Raw genomic sequence first — 22364 nt, 5'->3', positions numbered from 1 at the left:
ACCTTACATGATACAATCCAAGTAGGCTGTGCCAAACAATTCTCCAAAGCCAAAGTAGCTGTTCAGCAAAAACCGATCATTTAAATAGACAACGTCAGACAATGTGCAGCTGCATTTTCCCACTTCCTGGAACACAGTGCAATGTGCTCTGAAGAGAACCCAACTGGCACCAATGGTTTTTTCTTATGAAGACTCACCTCTAGTAGCAACACCCCTTCATTCCCGTCTATCTCCTCAAGGCACTCCTTTGATCCCAAGCCACCTCCTTTCCAGGTCTTTGCCAAACCAGCCAAGTTTCTTGGCTCTCCGAGAATTACACTTCCCTTCAAGGCATCCACCAGAAATTCATCCACAGAAAGCCTGTCAGAGGTTGTATATACAGACTGATGGCTGCGTTTGGAGAAGTCGGGCTCCAAGCTCAGGCCTGAGAGGTTACGCTTGCCATCCACACATGAGAGGTCATCAAAGAGATAGGTTCCCAGAGGACCAAATTTCACAGCAGGAAGCAAGTCATCACAGCCACGAAAACAAGGAGGAAACTTGCCATAAGGGAAGGGGTGAAGGGTCACTGACGGGGGGACAGTGTTGCCTTGAGCATGGGACCTCCAAACATGGTTCAGGCACTGTGCAGGGCTGATGAGTTTGTATAATTCCAGCTTTCCTTGGTTCTTCAGCAAGTTCAACCTGTCAGCAGATAGGGCTTGGCTGGGTTTCTCAAAGGGGTGGAGATCACAGGCCAAATCCTTGCATGACTTAGACTGCCAAGAACTGCTACTGAAGAGAGTGCCCAAGTGAGAATCATCCTCCTGGAAGAAGAGGGGAGGGGGAAGTTAGATCTGTATCTTGCTCCACTGACAGAGTTACCTTGAAAATACAAGCCTCATCACCAGGGCTGAAAAGGTATTTCAAATTTTTAGCAATTAAGAATGAGCCAAGTATGACCACTATACCGTCTGGAAGCTGGAAAAGACAGAGGTATCAGGGAGAGATTCACCTATATCCAGCGTTTTGTTTACAGACACGGAGGACTAGAGACCCAACTTCATTCATTAACAAAGCCAAGTTGCAGTGCCCATATAGTTGCTACCATTTTTCCACCTTTGTTGTGGTGGTTTAACACTGCACTGTAGGGTTTCTTAGTGCTATACCTGCATATTGTTGGAGGCCACAGAAAATAACTTACCTGCACTGGGACTGGCACACAACTCTCCTGTTCTGGAGTCCTTGGCTTCTGAGTTGAGGAAGCTGTTCCTGCTGGCTTTGAAAGGTGGGATCTTTTCTTTCGCCGTTTCTTCCGGGCTCTACCCCGATGCAAGGCCCTCCGGTAGGCTGGGGCCATTTTCCCTTCAGTTGCATGAGCCACATTGTTGGGGATCTGATCAAGGCTGCAAGACCGGCTACCAAAGAGAGCAGTATTTCAGCTTAACAAAAAACATAGTGGCATGGCCATCTCTGCCTGAACTGAAAACCAGGGGGCCTAATGCACCAGAAGGGTCTATGGAGATGTCTTGAGGCCTTCTTCTTCCTGGCACAGCACAAGGCATGCTGCGAAATTGCAGGCTTGTTGTTTCCACTCAGCAAGCCCCAGATATGAAGAGACCCAGGGAAGCAGCCTAAGCACTGGAAAGTAAAAGACCGAGGGTGGCAATGGACCCCTTTCTGCCCCTCCTTTGAAGAACAACCAAGAGAGAGGAATAGCTCTGAGGCACTCTGCTGCAGCAGCAGTTCCTCCCCAGAATGCGTTGCCCCACTGGCAGGGAACCACTGACGCCTGCGTCCACCTCAAACTCTCACAAGAACCCCAGGAAGCCCAGCCAATCAAGAAGTCTTACAAAAGAACAACTGCAAAAATCCAGGAGCTTCTTTACTGCAGAATGGAAATAAATTTTATCTTGTGCAGTGCCTCACACAATTAGAGAAACTGCAGAGTTAATAAATTGGTGGGAAACACTAGATTTTGTCTGGAGTTCAGCTTTTAAGGTATGTTTTAGACTTGCGTTCTGACAACCAGGTTAAAAAAATACATATGCAGGAGCATCCTCCCTAAATGAAGGGATGCACATGCCCAGGGGAAGGTGAAAGCTGCTTTTTCATGCCCACTTCCAGCAGTAACAAAAAGCACCTCTTCCTTCTTCAGGCATCTTGGTGGGATGAATGCGACAGTGAGGCTCAGACTATGCAGGAAGCATGGCCCTCACGCTGAATGACTCAATTTGCCCTCAGTAAGGTCATCACATTCACAATGTGAAACACAAATGGTTGGAAACACTCCAAGGAGAAGCAATCTTTAAAAAAATGGTGCTGAAGGAGCCACAGAGGTACAAAAAAAGGGCAGCCAACAGTAACAAAAGATGCATTTTAAGGCTTTTTCTACTAGGAAACATGTTGTGCACCCCATCCTCAAAAGTGCTTTCTCATCTCCATACGAACATGGACGAACTTCGGTTCAGCCCCAGTACTTTGTTCTCAATATTGCAAGGTTTTCTACCTAACTGAACGCAATGGCGTTGGTATGGCAGAATGCCTTTTACAGAGCATATCTTCTTACCTGTATCGCTTTGTGTCGGCAATAAAAGGCCTCTCAGAATAGGTGGGGCTAAACTCCTGACTGTTCTCACCTGGGGGAAAGCAAACAAGGCCAGCATAAGCTACACTGAGGTAGGAAATCATCATAAAAATCAGCTTTGCTACAGCAAAAAAAAAAAAAGTAGGAACTGACTCCCAAGAGCTAAGAGATCACAAAAAAGGGACAGTAAGAACTATGCAGAAGTTAAAAACCCAAGCTCTGTACTAAAAATAAGATTATGCAGGCCAGAATCTAAACTGGACAACTGGTTCCAAACACCCAAGGGAGTTTTGGATATGTGTACCTCAGCAGACACACTGGCTGTATAGCAAGCTGCTTCTTGAAAAGCAATTTGTGACTAGTGCTATTTAAAGAAGCAAGAAAAAGCCCCCCACCCCATCCTTCAAGGTCCTTGGGCACACTTAAAGGAGTTCTCTGAATTCTGGCAACAATTCCATGAAGTTATCCTACTTCACTGGTGCTTCCACAGTTTTTGGCATGCTTCAACAAGTTCTAAGATGGATAACACAGAGGGAAGACAAGCCAAGAGAAGTGTGGAGGAGGATGGAGTGAGAGACCATAGCATCCATGGGGCACATCTATTGGGCTAGCTTCACCATCATGGCTTCCCATCAATTAGACAAATGGGAATTGCAATTCTGCTTTGTAAGCAGACAAAGAGCTGAAGTACTTCTCAAGACAGAAGACAACAGTTTCACCCCTCCAACCACCTTATTTTAGCCTCCCACTTGCATACAACTTTCGACTTACATTCTGCTTGGGCAATGATAGAGATTGAGGCCAAGCTGCCCTCCCCGCTGTCTTCTTTGGCGGTTCCTTTAGCAATTACATCACTCAGGATCTTCCACGTCCCCTGGAATACATTTTTGTCTGGATCCTCTACTTTGCAAACGCTGCTCTTTTTCTCGCTCACAATGTCCTGTGACCCTTTGGCCATGGGGAGATCCTTTGGGTGCCCAACGGTTGGGACTGGAGTGTCTTGGGATGCAATTTCCATCACTGCCATTTCCAAATTTCACCAAGGCTCTGAAAAACAAATTCCACAAAAGAAACCATTAGAACAAATGCTTCTTCTCAAAATCCTTTCAGATAAGCATCTCTGTTTTCCCTTATTTATTTAGTGTAGGTTATAATATTCTGCTTGAGAAAGATTCTTGTGCAACTTGGAAGTATATACCTGGCATTACCTGGCTGAACTAAAAGACATAGTCTTACTTGCCCTGTATTACTTGTCCTGTGGAACCAAGTCTGTTAATAAAGCTTGGATAAAAACCAGTTGCAATTTATCTGCATGAACACAATCTAAGCTGAATGAAGGGAAAAACAGGCTTGACTTAAGCAAAAGGCAGAGTGTTTGAAGATTACATGCTAGACGCTACTGTCATTCATTTATTCTGAAGCAGCTCCCAAAGGTTGACGGCCACTCTCTCTTTTAATAGACATAAAGAAGCAAGGGTTTCTCCATGAGAGATATTGCGTATTAGCACACACAAGACAACTGCAAACCATCACTTTATAGTCCAGGATCAATACTGTGGGTCTACACAGTGGAGAAAATCATCTATCAGTTGAAATAGCCAGGGCTGGATGTTGAAGAAGACTGGACTGAGACCCCCAAGCAGAGCTTGTTGCTTTTCAACTCTGCTTGGGGGTCTCAATCAAGTCTTCTTCGACAGACCCTCCAATAAGCCATTACATTTGGGCTTTTCAGAGCTTCTCTGCATTCCTAACTCCCCTCCCAAGTCCAAAGTGAAGAAAACACATTCTGATTGGTCATGAATAACTTATTGTCCAATTGGTACTTTGTCACTATACACAAACAGTCAGCAGTATTCCTTCCAGAGGACTGAGTCAACTTGGCAAAGGGAGTTGTTCTATGGATATTCTTAGATTTGCTTCTACTCAGGTTCCTACAGTTCAACATGAAAAGGAAACACTCAGAACTGCACTTGGTCTAAAGTCCCATGATGCAGTAACCTCAGTGAAACGGGCAGGTCTGGATCTGGTCATTGCCTGGATGGGAGACAACCTGAGAACCTTATGTACATCTCCCTGGACCTTTCTAGAGGAAAATTGTAATTTTATGCAATTAAATAAACAAAAACTAGCAAAATTCCGGGTTGGCTGAAGGGTTTTGCACCTACATAACATTTCAAGGAGCTCAAGGTATGACTTCTGTAACATTCTCCTAATTCTACCAGCATAAACATAGTTGTTGATGGACATGGTTGCCTACCAATCATTCAAGAGACACTTCCCTCAACAGGAAGCACCAGGGGACATGCGTGGTTGCCTAGCAGCTGCCCATGTCATCCCTTCCACTGCTACCCATTTCCCCCTTTCTTTGTTGAGGCTGCTCAGCCTTGCTAGCTGGAAAGTTAAAGCAGACACAGCTGATGGAAAAGGTAGCAGGCACCCTGTTTGAACATCAACTTAAGCCATTTCTGCCCATTGTTGTATATATGCAACAGGTATCAAATGGGCACACCTGCAGGCTGGGCAGAAATGGGTTAAGCTTGGTGGGCCAGCTGGGGGTCTCTCACAGGAACCATTCAACCCAGGGGCCAACAGTTTCCAACCCTTCCTCACAGGAGTAGGTAGGGCCTTCCTGACTGCTCCTGCTTGGTATTTGTTTACCCAGCAGCCTTTGCCTCCTCACAGACTCCCTTCCTACCCTTTAGCCACTAGACCCAACCTCACTGAACTTTCTGCTCCAAACTTACCAGCTCACCTTGATCTCCTGGCGCCTGCCTCCCAAAGCCGCCACACAACTCTGCACCAACTTCCACTCTCTCACCGGGAGCCTAATTCCACCTATTCCTGGAAAGCACGCCCACTTTTCATTTCCTGGCACCAAACAATGGTCTCTGGGCAGGTAATCTCATCTGCACGCAACCACGGACTCTTAATTGAGTGTTAGCTCAACCTTGTCTAACCTTTGCTGCTGCACCACCAAGACTGCCGCCAATATTTTTGCACATGCCTTGTGTAAACATTTCCTTCTTAATACATAGGAGGGAAGTTAAGGTTTCAAAAGTGAAAACAGCTCATTTGATCATCCTGTTCCTGGAGGAGAAATAAAGCAAGTTCATGCTCCAGCATAAAAGACACTTCAGGTTAGCAAGGCTTCAGTTCTCATCTTCCTGAATGAGAAAAGGAAGCAGAAGTGCACCTTCTTTAAAGGAGAATGTGCAATTCCTCTTACTGGTTCACTAGCATGGCGTACCCTTCTCGGATCACCTCTCCCCACTACAAGTCAGCGAGGGCCATTTTCTCTCTATGGACTTCTTTACTCAGATCCAAGATTGATGTCTGTGGCCTGGAGACAAGTCCTGCCTACCCAAACCAAGAATTCCAGAGTATCAGAGTCATTCAGCCTTGTGGTACTTACAAGGCTATTGTGGTATAAATCAGCAGGCTCTAACCCTCAAAGGTATACGCCACACACCTTTTGAGCATCTTGGGTTATCCCTGAACAGCTGCCAATCCCACACATCTCCCCATCCCAGTGCATAAGGCAGCAATATTAGATCAAGGGCATGAGCTGAGAAATCTCAATTTCATATCAAATCACTCAGCCACAAACTTGCTAAGTGGCTCTGGGCAAGCCACTCTATCTTATGATTTGTTGAAAAACAGTATATAAATATTACAACAGCCACCCTGACCCAGCTCCCATCTACAATATGACACTCAAAACACCTTAAGCAGGGATTCCCAAACTGTGCGCTGTGACACCCAGGGGTATTGCAAGGCACTCCAAGGGGTGTTGCAAGCTGCCGGATCGCCAGTAGTGAAGTCACACAGGACACTGCAAATGGCAGCAGGCGGCTCAGCCCAGTGGCCTGAGCTTCTGTGTGTGGTTTTTGCATACTGGGAAGGGTTCCCCCCTTGCCCAGAGCTTCCTACATCCATTTGTAGCAACCCAAGCAGTCTCCTAACAATTAACGGAAGTTAATTGGGAATTATGTCATCACCAGTCACCTCCAGGAGCCCCACACTGCGTTTGCAGCACTCAGGGGTGTTGAAGGGCGCTGAAGATTGGGGTGCACTGCCCTAAACTATGACCATTTACATGAGAGTATTTACTCTATAAGGCTTACTCTCTAGAAAAAAGTCAAAGCACACAAGTGGAAATGCCAATGAAAGGCAACTGGAAAAACAACAACAAAAAAGAGTACTTTGCACAAACAATAAACAGCCGGGGCTAATTAAGTAGGGAGGGCACATTGCTAATACTTGTCTTCTCCCAATTCTGCCTTAGTACTCCACAAAAAAAATCAGGAAACTCAACTCCACTCTTCCAACTAGAGATGCACAGACAAGACATCCCACACACGTAAGCAAAGGGAGGAGAGTCCATCTCCCATGTCTCCTCTCCACCTCTGAATATAGTCAACCTGTGTACTGGCTAAACAATCTCTGTCCACACTACAGGTAGTAGCAGTGACTCCTACCTAGGGAATAAGGATGCACTGTGTAGAAAGAGGGGCCCTGCTGGTGATGAACCTCCAAATGCTGGTAATCTCCTGCTCTGCAGTGGGAACACCAGACACTCCCCAGCAGGCCAAACATTCATGACCATTTTAAACTTGCAAGATCTCAGCCATGGGCAAGGAGGCAATCGTGCTATACCTAATAATAGAGACTGGTACCACTCCCTAAATGAGAGGAGCCAAAAACCAAGCTATCTACCACCATTAAAAGTATCATCAATGTGGACTGATGCACGAGGAAGCTAGTGTTGAAGGCACAGCTTGTGTACCGCTAACAACTCTGTGTACTTCAAAGTTAGGAAGGTCCGACATTGAGCCTTGTTTAGGAGTGCAACTCTGCCAACCAAGCAAGGTTTTGGCAGCCATGGAATTTTCCAGAAGAGAACAGTCAAAGCGCTTCCTAAACCAATCACATATACACATGTGTGCTCTGAGCAACCAAAGTTTGGCCTGTTCCCTAAAGGCCTGTGGGACCAAAGGCCCAAATCAAAATGCCACTCAACTGACTTGGGTCATGCTTAGCACCATCTCCATGCGTGTAAAGACAATGAGTCAGACTGAGAGTGCTGTTGGCTATCTGTGGCAACCAACTGCTGACCATTATTCATTACCCTTTCTGTCTCTTGGCTCTCCAGTGGGAACCAGCGAGTCCTCGACATGTGCAAAAACAAGGCTGTTTCCACCCCCACTGCAACACAGAAGCAGAAAGCCTGCATTACCACCTTAGGTGTGTCTCAACATGCAAGCCTTCCCCCTGCCTGTTCTATGAACTTTTGAAGCTGCTTTATCAGAGTCAGACCATTGGTTCATAAGTACAGTTGGACCTTGGTATTCGCAAGGGATCTGCTCCCAGACACCCTGTGGATACTGAAACCTGCAGATAAGCAAATCCACAGGTTAATCCCATGTTACCTCCAGACGTAACTGGACAGCACCTCTAGTTGCATCCAGGAGATCAGGTTCAGCCCTCCACTGCAGGTTTGGAACCCATGATTAGTGAATCCGCAGGTCCCAAATCCACAGATAAGGAGACTTAACCTGTATTCTCTACACCGGCCATCAGCCATTCTTCAGGGCTTCAGACAGAGGTCTTTCCCAGTTCTCCCTGGATATGCCAAGGACTGAACTGTAGACCTTCTGCATACAGTACATGTGCTCTACTACTGACCTACAGCCCAGGCTCATTCTACTAAGGCAGAGACCTCAGCTAGGGTTCAAATCTGGGATTTCAAGCATCCCAAGCCGCCGCAGTTCCAATGGGGTACCTCTTTATATAAAGCCCCACAGTCATTGCCTTCATGGCCCAGTCTGGGGACTAGATCTGTGGGGGATTATGAACACTCCACATCTCTTTTCTGCTGTGACAGTGCGGTTAAAGAGTTACTCTGGACGGAGATATGGGTTTTACACTTGTCTCAACCTCCTTTTCAGTTTTGTCCGGGGGGGGGGAGGCAATTTAATGTTTGCCCATGACAGGACTCTTTCCTACTAAGTTACCCAGCAGCTCCTGGTAATAGCCTTATTTCCCCTTGTGCAATTGGACCTCGCTTGCCAAAAGTTTGCTCCTCCCCCACAGACATGGACACAACTGTGTTATTTACAGTATCTGTACGGAGCACGCTTCCATCAGAATCAGAACCATGCTCTGGGGGACAACCACATAAAATATGGGTTCTCCATGCAAGCTTCTTCTTGATTGAGATATGTACCCAATTACATACTGTGAAAAGAACATCACCTCCCCCTCCCTGCATATCACAAAGTTAGCTGTTTGCAGGCTGTGTTTGTCCTACCAAGGGATCCACACCCCCTTATGCAGCAGATCCTGAAGTGTCCATTATTGAGTTCTCACCTGCTGTGCCACAGAACTGTGTCTTTGGGGCTGCTGGGTCATGTTTTGCAGGACTGCTATTTAGGTGCCACCATGGGATTGTTTTCATTGTTGCAGTGCATTTATGGGTTTATTCTTCACATGGCTTGTATGCGGACATCAACAGCATAGAATGCTGCAATCTGCAGATCGCAACAGAGTTGCCATCGATTCTGTGTTGGTATTGTTACTTTCTCATATGAAGGGGTATCACTGGCAATCAATTTTGCCGCTAGGAGTTTACAGGATCACAATGACATTAGGTTAATGCTACACTGATATTGGCAGCCACCAGTACAGAAGGACCACAGAATTGCCCTGTGAGTGAGTGAGTTAAGGCATTTAAAAAGAAGCCACAGCAGAGAATCAAGTAAGCAAGTCTCAGCTATAAAGCCTACAGACAATAATGAGAAGAGAAAAGCTATGGAACAGAGGAAAAGATATGAAGTTCAACAAGGAAGAAAGAAGGACACAAAGACCCAAGGAGGGGAATATCAAGGAGTAAGAGATAAAAAATAAGTAGGAGCAAGAGAAAAATTACATTTGATAAATACAGTGAACCCTCAATTTAATGGATTAATGGGGGAGGAATGTCTGTTAATGCCAGAAGTCCATGAAATTTGAATGCACCAAAATTGTAATGACACATGCACAAAACATACATGATGAGTTTTTTATGAAGCAGAAGATGTCCTTTGTTTCTGAAGTCTGTTAAACTGAGGTTTGTTGGGAATCAAGGGTTCACTGTAACACTATTAAATCTGTGGCTTAAAGACTCGAACATCATGTTAAATTATGTTTTAATATTAAAACTGACAGCAAAATGGAACCAAAGAAGAACAATGCATGCTCTTACAACCAGTGAGCCCCAGTTGGAGGCACAAACCATTTCCAGAAACCATGGAAGTTTATCCTGGGATGCTCTCACTGGATTTAACCCTTAGCAAAGTGTAGTACAACGACTCTACAGCTGTGTAAGTAGGCGTAAAGGAGAAACTTGCCCAGGCATTATGGAGAATGAAAGATTGCCAGACCACATGAACGTTAAAAGTTTGATGGGCACAGACCTTCACAGCCTCCTTTTGCAAAGAAACGAGTGGTTATACCACCGAATATGGACCAGGTCTAGACAGAGTGATGTCCCCTCCCCCCACCCCCACATTTGGAAGCATTACTGTCTCTGGCCTCTGCTTTGCAAGACATTTAACAAGACAGCAGAGTGAGCAACCCATGAGTCATTCCAAAACTGAAACATCTATACCACCGCCACTGCTTGGCAAAGCTCTGAAGGCTTGCTGTTGAACCTCAGAGGTAGGGAAACAAATGTTTACATTTCTGCCAAACCTCCAAGCCAGGCCTGCAAGCAGAGTGATCTTCACTTCAGCTCTATCTGCCTCTGGAGAGAGACTTCTACACCACAAATCCAATCTCTCTCTCAGTTAAAAGCAAGGACACACACACTTTCCCCAACCTAGCATGCCATTCCACCCCACATATTTTTGGGCAGGAGGAAGAACATCCACACATAGTTCTGATGCTACACAGCACACCTGTAGCCAAGTAGAAAATATGCAGAGGAGTTGCATCTGCTCCTGGAACACCCCACATTGGCCTAGTCCAAGCAAACAGCAGCTGAAAGCATAAAACTGTACCTGAACTTTGAGTGCAGGTGGGACTGTAGAATTGAATGATCCACATTCACACCCGAATGCAGAAATATAAGTGAAAATGAAAACAGTTCTCACATAGTCGCCATCCTGGAATGCTGATTTTGGGTGTTCATCTATTTATAGAGAACCTGTAAAACTGTTCAACTTCCAGGCTGAAGTCGTACAGCCCATAAAAAGATTTACTACCTTGGCCGGTGCTTGTTATGAACTCTGCCATTATCCTTTTCCAGCCTCACAATATGTGCTAAGCCTTCCACAGAATTTTGTATTGTAAAGCAGCAAGCAGGCCTTACTCTCGATGGCTGCCTGGGACTAGTATTCCTCTCTGATGTTGCCGGATACCAGGACCCCAAGCTGTCTTTGCACACCACCCATTGCAGAACATGTGCATTCCAGTTTGCGATAAAGTTTTAATTTAGGCCCAACTTCGCCAGAAGCAGACAGGAAGCATCTGGAGGGCAACTGCAGTCGTGGTTTATTCATCAGCAAGGAGGCATTTTAAACTTGTGCATTGCACACACCACTTCTTAAAAAAAACAAAAACAAAAGAAGTTCTGTTTCAGAACAACACAGGGCAGTTAACTCATTAGCGAGCAATCTGTCTTAAGTTCTAGTAACTAACTGGATCTCAAAGATCAATAATATAAAAATTATGGATCCTTTACACCAGTGATTTCCAAACTGTGAGCCATGACTCCCTGGGGAGCCATGAAAACCAGCTGTGGAGCCACAGAAAGCTCACAAAAAACCCACCACCCTTTATAATGTATAGCAGTGTAGCCATAAAGGGGAGCCTCTGCTAATGGCCCAGTAGATCAAGAGAGCCGTCCGTCAAAAACGTTTGGGAACCACTGCTTTATGCCAATAGCTACAGGTATTTGAAAATGATTTTATTTTACTCAGAAGTAAGCCCATTGTGTTCCATAAGACTTAAGCTGTAATCCTACCTTACTCACTAGAAACAAATAACTCTACCAACAGCCAAAGTAACAGCAGAGGTATATTGCTTTCCAGAATGAATGCAAAGGGACATTTCACTATTATACCCAAGTAGATTAGTGTGTATAAGTGTATAAAGGTGGCAAATTACTTATCCTTATACAGTCCCATCGCATGATTCCACATGAGACACTGATCTGAATGTGCCTTCCAATCAAGTGTCTACAAATGGCTCACTAGCCAAGCACTGGTCCACCACCTGCAAACCCCTCCAAACTGCCTCCCAAACACTCCCCCCACCCACAGACAGTCCCCATACACTCCCCACCTGTGTCCAGTAATTTATGATTCAAAATTCATTTCAGTGGTTAGATACTAGAACTGCCCCTGAGCAGCACCCTTCTCTACTGAAATCTAAAGGTCATAGAACAGAATGAACTGCTCCTCCACAAGCTCAAGCACCTGCATAATAAAATTCAGTCCTTATTTTCTTCCCAACTCTCATCCAGCAGCTCTTTACAAATAACACTCTGCTTTTCCCCTCTCCCAGCTCACCAGTTCTCTTGCCACAGTCAAGTTGTTCAATTTTTGCACCCACCCAGCCAGAAGACTTCATTTGTGTCACAGCGCAGTCCACCAAGAATTGATTTCATAGAACAGATGACCTTCCAAACACCTTCCTGTTCCTAATCTAACCCCCTGTTCAGTACAGGCAACTGCAGCATCCCTGACAGGGGGCCAGCCAACCACTACTTGAAAGCCTCCATAAGGCAGACTGTTTCAGTGCAGGTTAGCTCTTGCGACTAGGAAATTTTTTCTTATGTCTAGCCTAAGTCTACTTCTACTTGCAACCCATTGATCAAAGCTTTGCCCTCAGAAGCCAGATAATAAATCCTCTTTTTCCATGCAGCAGCCCTTCACATACTTGAAGACAACGATCATATTTTCTGCCAGCTAAGTATATCAAATTCCTTAAACTCTTCCTCTCAGTACTTGGTTCTCAGACCTGTCAGCATCCTTACTGCTTCCTCTGAACCCTATACAATCAATGTCATCAATGTCCTTTTTGAAATGTGATATTGAGGTAGATACAGTATTCCAGTTAAAGTCTAGCTACTACAGACTGGAGGAGAGCCATCACCTCTCACAATCTGGACTCTAAGCCTCTGTTAATGCAGCCCTGTGTTGCATTAGGCTTTTTTGCAGCTGCATCAAACTGCTGGCTCACAGTCACCTTGTGGTCCACTAAGATACCTAGATCCTTTTATCAATGCTGCTGCCAAGCCAAGTTTATCCCACCCTGTCCTTGTGTCTCTGATTCTTCAATGTTTTATCACCAGGGATTTTTTAAAAAGTTAATTAGCACAACCTTTCCCTCCATGAAAGAAGTCCAGATTTCAGCCCACACTTTCAAAGCAGGTGGGTTCTTTGATGGTCCATCCCCTCCCTTTAATCAGCCTTGGGAAGGCAAGGAAGGAAGGAGAAAACTGATGCAAAATCAGGGATTCCCCCTTTCCTGAGTGAGAAATATTGCTGTACAGAGCCCAAATATCATACAGCAACACAATAAAGTTCACACAATCCCATCAACAAGAAAAATCTTGCTACTAGGTTAAGTTTGGCTTTCCAGGTAGGTATTTTACCCCATTTGCCTTGCTTTTTTGTGCACTTGTACAGATGGGAGATTAGGACTGCCAGGCCACATCAAGGTGAAATGGAGAGGAGGAACATTATGCATTAGACCTACTCACAGGTCCTTGAAGAAGCCTTTCTGCTGATTGGCTGTTCTGGTGCCAAGTCAGCACAGCAGTATGGGCAGGAGACAGAGAATTGTGCTATGTCTTGATGCTCCAATTATACAGGGATCAATATAAAGAAACACCATGTATGCACACACAGAGCAAATGCACTCCACTGAGAAAGGTTTCTACTCCCTTCCCTCCCCACGTTGTCTAGGAATAAAATTTAAAAAGGAGAGATATATTTCTTTTCCTCTAGCTAAACTTTAGCAGGAGTACATTTAACTAGTACACAGGAAAATCTAGTTCCAAGTTTTGCAGCTCCCATCCAACAGCAGTGAGAGGGCAGAGTCCCTAGGTAAGGAGGTCACCAAGTTTGTATGCCTCCAGTGAAAGGCAGTAATATGAATGATTCAGGGATTCTACGGACAACCTCTATGGCGCCAGGTAATTAAACTACATCAAGAGTGAATGAATGATCCAACCACACCCAATGGCAGTCCTGCCATAACTACTTGGCCTCAGAGGGGCTCGCCCACAGGGGAGAGGGGGTGCTGGGCTTACAATCACCTCCAGTTAATTTCTCATAGCGCTCTAGCATTCCCCCCTTAAGCACACGCATTTTGAGAGGTTCCACTTCAGGGAGAAAGATCCCCTCTTACTACATGTGGCAGGGTGGGAGGGAAAGAAAATTAATTGGTTTTCGTCCAATTATGATCTGGTCTTATTCTCTCTACAGAAATACATAATGCTTATTTCCGGGAATGGAAATCAAAGCTAAAAATACCTTGCATTTTTTATTTACAGGCTGGCACAATGGATTGAGAGCAATGTTTCTCAAACTGTGAGTTGGGACCCACTAGGTAGGTCACAAGCCAATTTCAGGTGGGTTCTCTTTCATTTCAATGTGTATTTTATTTTTAATATATCAGACTTGATGCTGCTATGGTATGTGACTGCTTTTGGGGAAACCTGAACTTTTAACAGGCTACTATTTACATGATTTTCACAATGATAGTCAATGGGGCTTACACTCAGGTAAGTGCGAATAAAACTGTAGCCTTTGAGATGTTTGGGGAATTTTTTAAAAAACAGATCAGCAACTGCTCAGGAGGGTTCTTTATTTTAAATAAATAAAATATATACTCTAAATTTATTTACTTGATCGATTGATTTGATTTTGTCACAAGGAGGGCATTAAAAATTTTTCTCCTTGATGATATCACTTCCGGTCATGATATCACTTTCAGGTTAAAGACATCACTTGTGGTGGGTCCCAGACAGATCGTGATTCTAAAAAGTGGGTCCCAGTGCTACCACTGTGCTAAAGGAATGGTTGCCCATTCATGTAGTTAGAAAATCTACCAGGGGGAAAGGAAAGGCTGTCCTTTTGGAGGTTTAAAGCAAGGGAGTGCATAAAAACATGAATACCCAGAAAGACTGGGCAAAACAGTTTCTGAAGTTCCCTCCCTCCCCCAAGATACGGTTTCTGTTTTTCCAGTGGAAAAATTGGAAGTTTTTGGAAACAATGAAAAACAAACCTTTACAAAATATTTGCTGTTTTAGAATGATGAGTAAAATGATTTTAAGACAAGGCTTTAAAACATTGCTTTGGCTGCCCTTTATCCTCACATAATGCTTTCTAATAACTACATAGGGTAATCTACATAATTACAATTCCAGTACACAGCAGATATGTACAGCTTTCAAAGTCACACTAGCACTTCAGATTCCTCTATTTTTTACAGTGTGCAAAACTGGTCTATGTTTGGAAATATATACACCAAATCAAAAACTCAGTTTTCTCCAAAACTTTCACTTTCCCCTCACTCAAAAAACCAGAAAAACACATTTTTCCCCTAATGTCTCAAAGTTTCTGGGAACTTTATGTAGCTAGGTGTGTGTACGTTTTGTCTGCATAATCATTCTGAGGAAATAATTGGCACCAAATGCAGGTTTAGCATCCCAAGAGCCTCTGTTTTCATTTGCAAGCAGAATCTGGATCTTCCAGCCAGGACAAAAGGTTTCAAAGTATTTAAGCACTGACATCTCAGAAGCCAAGAGGCTGTCTGAAGGGTTCTGAGAGATCAGGGGTACATGACTTCATTGTTCTGTGTAGCTCTTTTGCCTCACCCTGACTAAGGCCTTGATCCTATCTAGGGCTAACAGTGGCAGATCTGATGACCAGTCACAGTATGTTGAGGTGCAGTAGCACAAAAGCTACACCACTGTTATGCATGCTGTGGCTGTCAGCACAAACAGTTAGAGGCCCTGCACGGACTACAGTGGCTTTTGGATGCCCTGCCAGAGCAGGTAAATATGTAGGTGAGGCAGTGCAGAGGAGGATCAGGGCAAGGAGTGGCCTGGGCAGTAGGAGATTTGAGGGCAGGAGGATCTTGGCAGCTGCCATGCACACTATCTTATCCACCTTTTCTTGGTCTGACACACCCCTGACACCCCTTGGACATACCAACAAAATGGCTGACAGATCCAATGGGACCCTTTGGAGGCTAGGCGGCCTATAGGAAATAAATAATCAAGATGTTTACTTGCCTCTCCTAGGCTGCCTGGTTGCCACCACAGCATACAGTGACAGCAGCACTGTGTGCTACAGGCTGGCTGAGGTAGGATTTAGCTATAGGTGTATGCAAGAATAAGAAAAACTTATATGGGTACAGAACTGGGAGGAGGGAGGATTTAAACTGCAAAGGGTACACATGGTCCCACCCCATAACCATGGATCAGCAACCTCCTCTCGTTCCAGAATAACACAATATGTACAGACATGAGAGAACGTTTAAAACAGGAGCATCAGACGACAGTACAATCCAAATTACTCTCTGCAGTGGAAATTAAGATTGTCCCAACAAAAGAAAGAAATCTGAAGTGCACACATGACCTTAGTGTGAATATGAAACAAGCAGGAAACTTTACAAACCAGAAGGGAAGTTTACTCAAGCAAACAAGAGTTTCCTTAAACTTCCTCACAACGGAAGATAATTTACTGGTATAACTGAGATAAGCGATGTCAAAGTGTAGGGGAAGGGCAGGTCCTTTATTAAGTAAAGAAAGGCTAGTTCAGGGAGGAGGAAGGCCAGGACAGATGATCACTCTGCCCCAATCCTACAGGAGGGGCTTTGGATAGCCTGTGTCCCCATCAATCCGATTCCATGTAGTTGTGCCTATCTATGTTCAACTTAATCCGAAGTAGTGCGGCTGAACTTCCCTAGCATTCATGGGAAGAGAAAGGGCCCTAGTTTTAGCTAGAGCATTCTCAACTTGTCAGATCAACTACGATAATTTCAACTCAAAAAAAGTTCTCAGAGTGGTTGACCTAGCAAATAAGTGAAATAATGGTTCCTGCCCCAAAGAGGTTCACCATCTCCAAAATGACACCAGAAAACAGCCGCTGAGAAAGATGCAATGCTGGGGTGAACAAGGTCGGGGACTGCTCAGCCACTCAGTTGGCCAGTTCAAAGGCAGGCAGCAATTTTGACAAGTGTTCACCTGGAGCAAGAAAGGGCTAAATGGCATGTTGCTGTTAAATGTGTAGCCTGGTCCTGCATATTTAATATTTTAAATTAAATAAATAGAACCACGGTGTACAAAAGTGAGTAATTGCTTAGTAAGCTTAGTGTGGCTGAACTCGTTCATAGGAAGAGAAACAATGTATGTAAATCATTGAAGCCATAAAGGCTCACTGGCCACCCCTCATCAAACATTACCCACAATTTTAAAGCATTGGTACTCTACCTTCCCAATCCAACAGAGAAGCTGAAGGAAGCTCACAGCCTCAAGTTAACACAACTTCAAACAAAATCAATAAAACAATAAAGCAGACAAAACAGAGCAGCAATAAAACCAATTAGTCACAAACAGCCAGCAAAAGCCTTTGGAGCAAAAAGCAAATCAAACAAAAGCCTGGCAAAATAAGAGAGTTTCATCTTCCTTTTAAAATACCAACACAGAGGTAACAGTCTGAATGTTAACAGGGAGTTAATCCTGATGTTTCTTCCGTATTTTTTAAAGACTGTGAACTCATTGAGGACAGGGAAACATTTATAGATTTATTTTACTATGCAAACTGCTTTGTCAACTACTGCTGTTCAAGAGTCGTAAGTATTCTTAATATAATTCTGGGAGTCAGGTGGCACAACAAGTCACCACCAATCATCTCTCCCAAGGGTGAAGGCATTCACAATAGGGCCTCCGTTGATTATCTTATGGGTTAAGCAGATTTGTGGTTTTATAGATCACCACCAACACTTTAAATTGCACCTGAAAAGGTACTGACAACACGGTCATGACCCACAGCTCCAGTCAGCAGCAGTAGCTGCATTATATACCAATTGCAGTTTCTAGATAGTCTTTAAGCAACCCTACATATGGTGTATTAAAACAGTCCAGTCTCAATGCCACCAATGCAACTGATAATGATGCAGTTGGTGCACAAGCCTAAGCTGGCTAAAGGTACTCTGGGCCACAGTTGTCACTCAAACATCTACATTTGAGGTCATATTCAACAACACCTCCAGACTGTGAACTTCATAATTCAAGGAGAGCATAACCTCATCCAGAACAAGATGACTATCGAATTCATAGGTTGCAAATTTTCTCATTAATGGCATCTCTGTCTTATAAAGATTTCATTTCAGCTTGAAAGCATTCATTCTAGCCCATCACCAACATCAGTCATTGATTCAGAACTTCCACAGCTTCCTTGGAAGAAGATGGCAATATGAGGTAGAACTGGGTGACATCTGTACAATGATGATACCCAGCCCCAAAATCCCAGGTGATTTCCCCTTGAGATATAACCACAAACCACCATCAAGGCACTGAGCAGGAATCCTCCAGCACCACCTTCTGGAATCCACTCCAGGAAAGAACAGTACCACTGTAAAATGGTGCTCCCCCAAGACCCATCCATCCTGGCGAGGCACTCCAAAAAGGGCCAAGGCTGCAGCATCCCTGCTCCTAAACCTTTCTTCATACTCATGAGCTAAACATTCACTGATTTTGAAATTGCAGAGATATATGAGGAGTGAAGACAGTCAAGACAGAAATTTAATACTGGCCAAATTGAAAAGAATGGGGAATCCGCTGCATGGAACAACCACCTGTACTGGTGAAAGGAAAAGATACTAGACAGAGAAGATAGTAACTACTCAGTATGTGGTATATCCTACGACAGGACAGTGACTTTAATAGTCTCTCAAAGTAGAATTGCTCCCCCCCTTTATTCTGTCCTTTGGTATGGTTGTTTTGATTTTTCTTTTTATTCACTAATAAAAGAGAAGGGGAAACAAAATGAGCCTCTCAAAATTACATTTGTGCTTGGGGAAAGAAATAAAGAGTCGGGAAGGAAAGGCTGGGCAGAAATAAGCCAATACCTGTTACAAAGTATTCAGACAGATTCAGGATCCATGGTGATGTAAAGGAAAACCAATAAGGGAAGTGAATGGACATAGGGGAAAGTGCAACCAATCATGGGATGCAGAAGGAGAGTAACATCAGATATCTGTGTATGCAGGTTCTGATGGATTGCTAAAAAAATGATGTAAAAACAAAATAGCCAGAAAGCCACTACTAGTGAGTAAAGGCAGCTGGTGGGGAAAAACACATTTAAACTGTTATGGCAAGGTCTGGATTAAAACCAGTTGTGATGTGTGTGAACTGGTTGGGGGAGGCAGAAGGGATAATCTACTGAGAGATACAGGCACAGGTCAATTACCCCTTATACAGACATTAAAAAATCTGGCCTATTCCCAAATCCAGACGTTTGTACAATTTAAAAAAAAATTTTTTAGTGTGAAACTTGAGAAGATCTTGTGCTCATTCCCACATACTGTGCAGGTACAGGCTGTAAGTTCTATTCTCTGCTCTGTGGTATGTACCTGTATAGACATGGTTGAAAAATGTCAGAGGGGTCAGCAGACACCTGTACAGGTAACAGTGAAAAGTGCAAGAGAAAGCATTTCTCATTATATTTATGTAAATAATGTAAAATCCAAACAAATCCAAGAACCAGACACCTTCCTGTCATAAGCGGCCTGGATAAGAGATACTCAGCCTGTAATAAAACTTTCCAACAACATGCACCTTTAATAAGGGATAACCTATTATGGGATAACACAAACAGATACATACGCATTTCCAAGGTGCATATGCAAGTTCTGCAAGATGGTCACTTTATGCGGGAGAAACAAATCTCTCAAAAATCTGTGGGGCAGGGGGTGTACATTATATTTGTAGGAGTACAGTGAACAGTATGGACTGAAGCCAAGAAGCTGCTTATAAATTACTGTACTACATTTTCTCTCACTCTTCCTACAGTCTCAAAGTGACATCTATGCCTCCCCTTTAATCCTCAGAACAGCCCTATAAGGAAATTTAGGCTGAGAGGCTTCGGCTGGCCCAAGGTGACCAAGTATGCAATCCTATATACGCCTTCCTGGTTGTAAGCCACACTGAACACAATAAGAGCCTAAGAACAGCCCCACTGGATCAGGTCAAGGGCCCATCTAGTCCAGCTTCCTGTATCTCTCAGCGGCCCACCAAATGCCCCAGGGAGCACAGCAGATAACAAGAGACCTGCATCCTGGTGCCCTCCCTTGCATTGGCATTCTGACATAGCCCATTTCTAAAATCAAGAGGTTGCACATACACAACGGGACTGCTGCATAGGATTGTGCTGCAAGTCGATTTTTTAGCCGGGGGGGGGGGGGTTTAAAACCAGGCTTCAACCAATAAGGCAATGCTAGGAGGAAAACTCCTCAGGACAAACATTAAACAGGAGCTGCTGGATTCTGGTCCCTTCTCTTGAGATTGTAACAGTGATTTTCAAACTTTTTTGCCTTATTAGTACACTAATAAGGTACTAAGGCACCCCATCAGTCTTTTGACAACTACAAGGCGCACCATGCTGTCGGTGGGGTGCTCACACCCCCCAATGACCCTACTGATAAATGGCCCTTCCCCCAAACTCCCATGGCATACCGGTGTGCCCCAGCACAAAGTGGTTTGAAATGGCTGTTTTCACGCCTTCCCCTGGAGAGGCTTAGGGTGCATGTCTACTCAGAAGTAAGTCCCATTGTGTTCTATGGCACTTACTCCCAGGAAAGTGTGCATTAGGGTTGCAGCCTCAGAAAGGGTCCTGCAGCCCAGGGATGAGCACTGCAGCCTCAGCTGGTGTTCAACAGAGCCAAGGGGGAGGAAGTCTGGGGAAAGGAGTGCACTGGGGGGGGAGAGAAGGCACCCCTGGGGGGGGGAAGAGAGGCGAGCTGCAGAGCCACCTAGGAGAGCTTAGGGGGAAAGGGGGGCATGTTGGTGCCTCCACAGAAGGGGGAGGACTAAAGGCTTCCCGGAACGGAAGCTGCCAGGTCCACGCTGCCAGGAGCCCAAGCAGGCCCTGAAAAGGGGACACAGATCAGAAACGCACCTGCGCGGCGGGAGGGGTCGAGAATCAGCGTAGACCCTTCCGGGCTCCTGGACGACTCGCCACAGACTGAGCTCCTCCGAGTGCCAGGGGGGTGGGAGGGAAGGAGCGAGTGTTCTGCTCCCGCCTCTCGTCTGCCGCCCAATCGGACGCCGGCGTTCTCACGAAGCCACGCCTCCTCCGAGGAGCTCCCTCGCGCGCCGCCAGGGCGGGGTTGAGAAGAGGGGGTGGAGTCCACGGCCGAGAGGCGGGCCACGCCCCTTTCTCCTTCAGAAGGCCTTTCACAGCACGCTCTTGACTCCGAGCTGCGTGACGTCACGCAGGCAGGACAGATTCGCCCCGCCCCCACACACCCAGCCGCCGCCAAGAGCCTCCCCGTTCTGATTCGCTGTCTGGCAGCTCGTGGTTTCCCTGAAGTCACTTCGGTTTCTTTTTTTCCTTTGGCTGGCGCGTGTAAACCTCGGAAAGGGAAGCGAAGTTGATCCGGCCAGTAAAAGCCTCAGGCTGCAATCCTGCACACGCTTTCCTGGGAGCAAGCCCCATTGACTACCATGGCACTTGCTTCTGAGTAGACAGGCATAGGATTGGGCTCTCAGGCCGCAGTCCTACCCACTCTTTCCTGGGAGTAAGTCCCATTGACTACCATGGCACTTGCATAGGATTGGGCTCAAGGGCTGCAATCCTCTCCACATTTTCCAGAGAGTAAGCCCCATTGACTATAATGGAGTTTACTTCTGAAAATACATACACAGCATTGGGCTCTCAGGCTGCAATCCAACACACTTCCCTGAGAGTAAGCCACGTTGAACACCTTGGGACTTACTTCTGAAACCTACCTGGGACTGGGCTGTCAATCAAGTGCTCAAGTATTAATTTATATCAAATAGGACATCGCAATGCTCTTGTTATGACAAATTATTTGTATAGTGTTTTTGTACACCTTTGAAGAAGATCAATTAGAAGTGTTCTTTGCAAGCTGAGGTCTCTGCTTAATCACTTGGCCCACTCTGGAAGATGATTAACATAAGGATCTTGCAGGGCAAACCCACTCAAGACCTGCTGGGGTGATACGGGTGCTTCAGGCAGCAGGCCATGGGAAGTGGTAAACTGGGAGGAATACCCCATAGCAATCTCCTACCCACCCTCCCAACAGGCCCTGTTCTCTCTGCAGTGCAGAACTGGGGCTGTAATCATCCCTCTTATTCCTGTAGTGGAAAGAGAGGCAAGCAAGAAATAATGAGTGGCATTAACTCACACCAGTGTTTCTCAAACTGTGGTTCAGGACCCAGTAGGTGGGTTGCGAGCCAATTTCAGGTGGGTCCCCATTCATTTCAATGTTTTATTTTTAATATATCAGACTTGGTGCTTCCATGGTATGTGACTGCATTTGGGGAAACATTATGGACCTGTACTTTTAAAAGCTATTGTTGCGAGGTATCTTCCTGGTTCAAGAACAAACTCAACAGACTGAAGTTGTGGTTCTCTCCAAGCTTTTATTCATTGCCAGCAAAAAAAATCTCTTGTTGTTCAAAATGGGAAGCACAGAGAGCTATGTCAAGGCTCAGTGCCTCCAGAGAATAGCAACTTTCAATGGGTGTCTCTGCCTTAAATAGTCTTGCTTCTCT

The 22364-nt window shown here is 45.1% G+C and overlaps 1 protein-coding gene across 1 annotated transcript in view; it reads right to left on the bottom strand.

The window, feature by feature from the left end:
• Nucleotides 1–20801, bottom strand: part of MAP3K14 (mitogen-activated protein kinase kinase kinase 14) — a 39931-nt gene extending 19130 nt beyond the window's left edge. The window contains exons 1-5 of the mRNA XM_066628279.1: nucleotides 20743–20801; nucleotides 3338–3613; nucleotides 2549–2618; nucleotides 1184–1397; nucleotides 198–806 (exon numbers count right to left, since the gene is read on the bottom strand). Of these exons, the coding sequence (XP_066484376.1) occupies nucleotides 198–806; nucleotides 1184–1397; nucleotides 2549–2618; nucleotides 3338–3593 (1149 nt within the window). The 5' untranslated portion in view covers nucleotides 3594–3613; nucleotides 20743–20801. The remainder of the gene's footprint in view (nucleotides 1–197; nucleotides 807–1183; nucleotides 1398–2548; nucleotides 2619–3337; nucleotides 3614–20742) is intronic.
• Nucleotides 20802–22364: the final 1563 nt, after the last annotated feature.

The sequence above is a fragment of the Tiliqua scincoides genome, chromosome 5 (assembly GCF_035046505.1).
Source record: "Tiliqua scincoides isolate rTilSci1 chromosome 5, rTilSci1.hap2, whole genome shotgun sequence".
In the NCBI taxonomy this organism is placed as follows: Eukaryota; Metazoa; Chordata; class Lepidosauria; order Squamata; family Scincidae; genus Tiliqua; species Tiliqua scincoides.
This window is presented reverse-complemented; position numbering and strand designations above follow the sequence as displayed.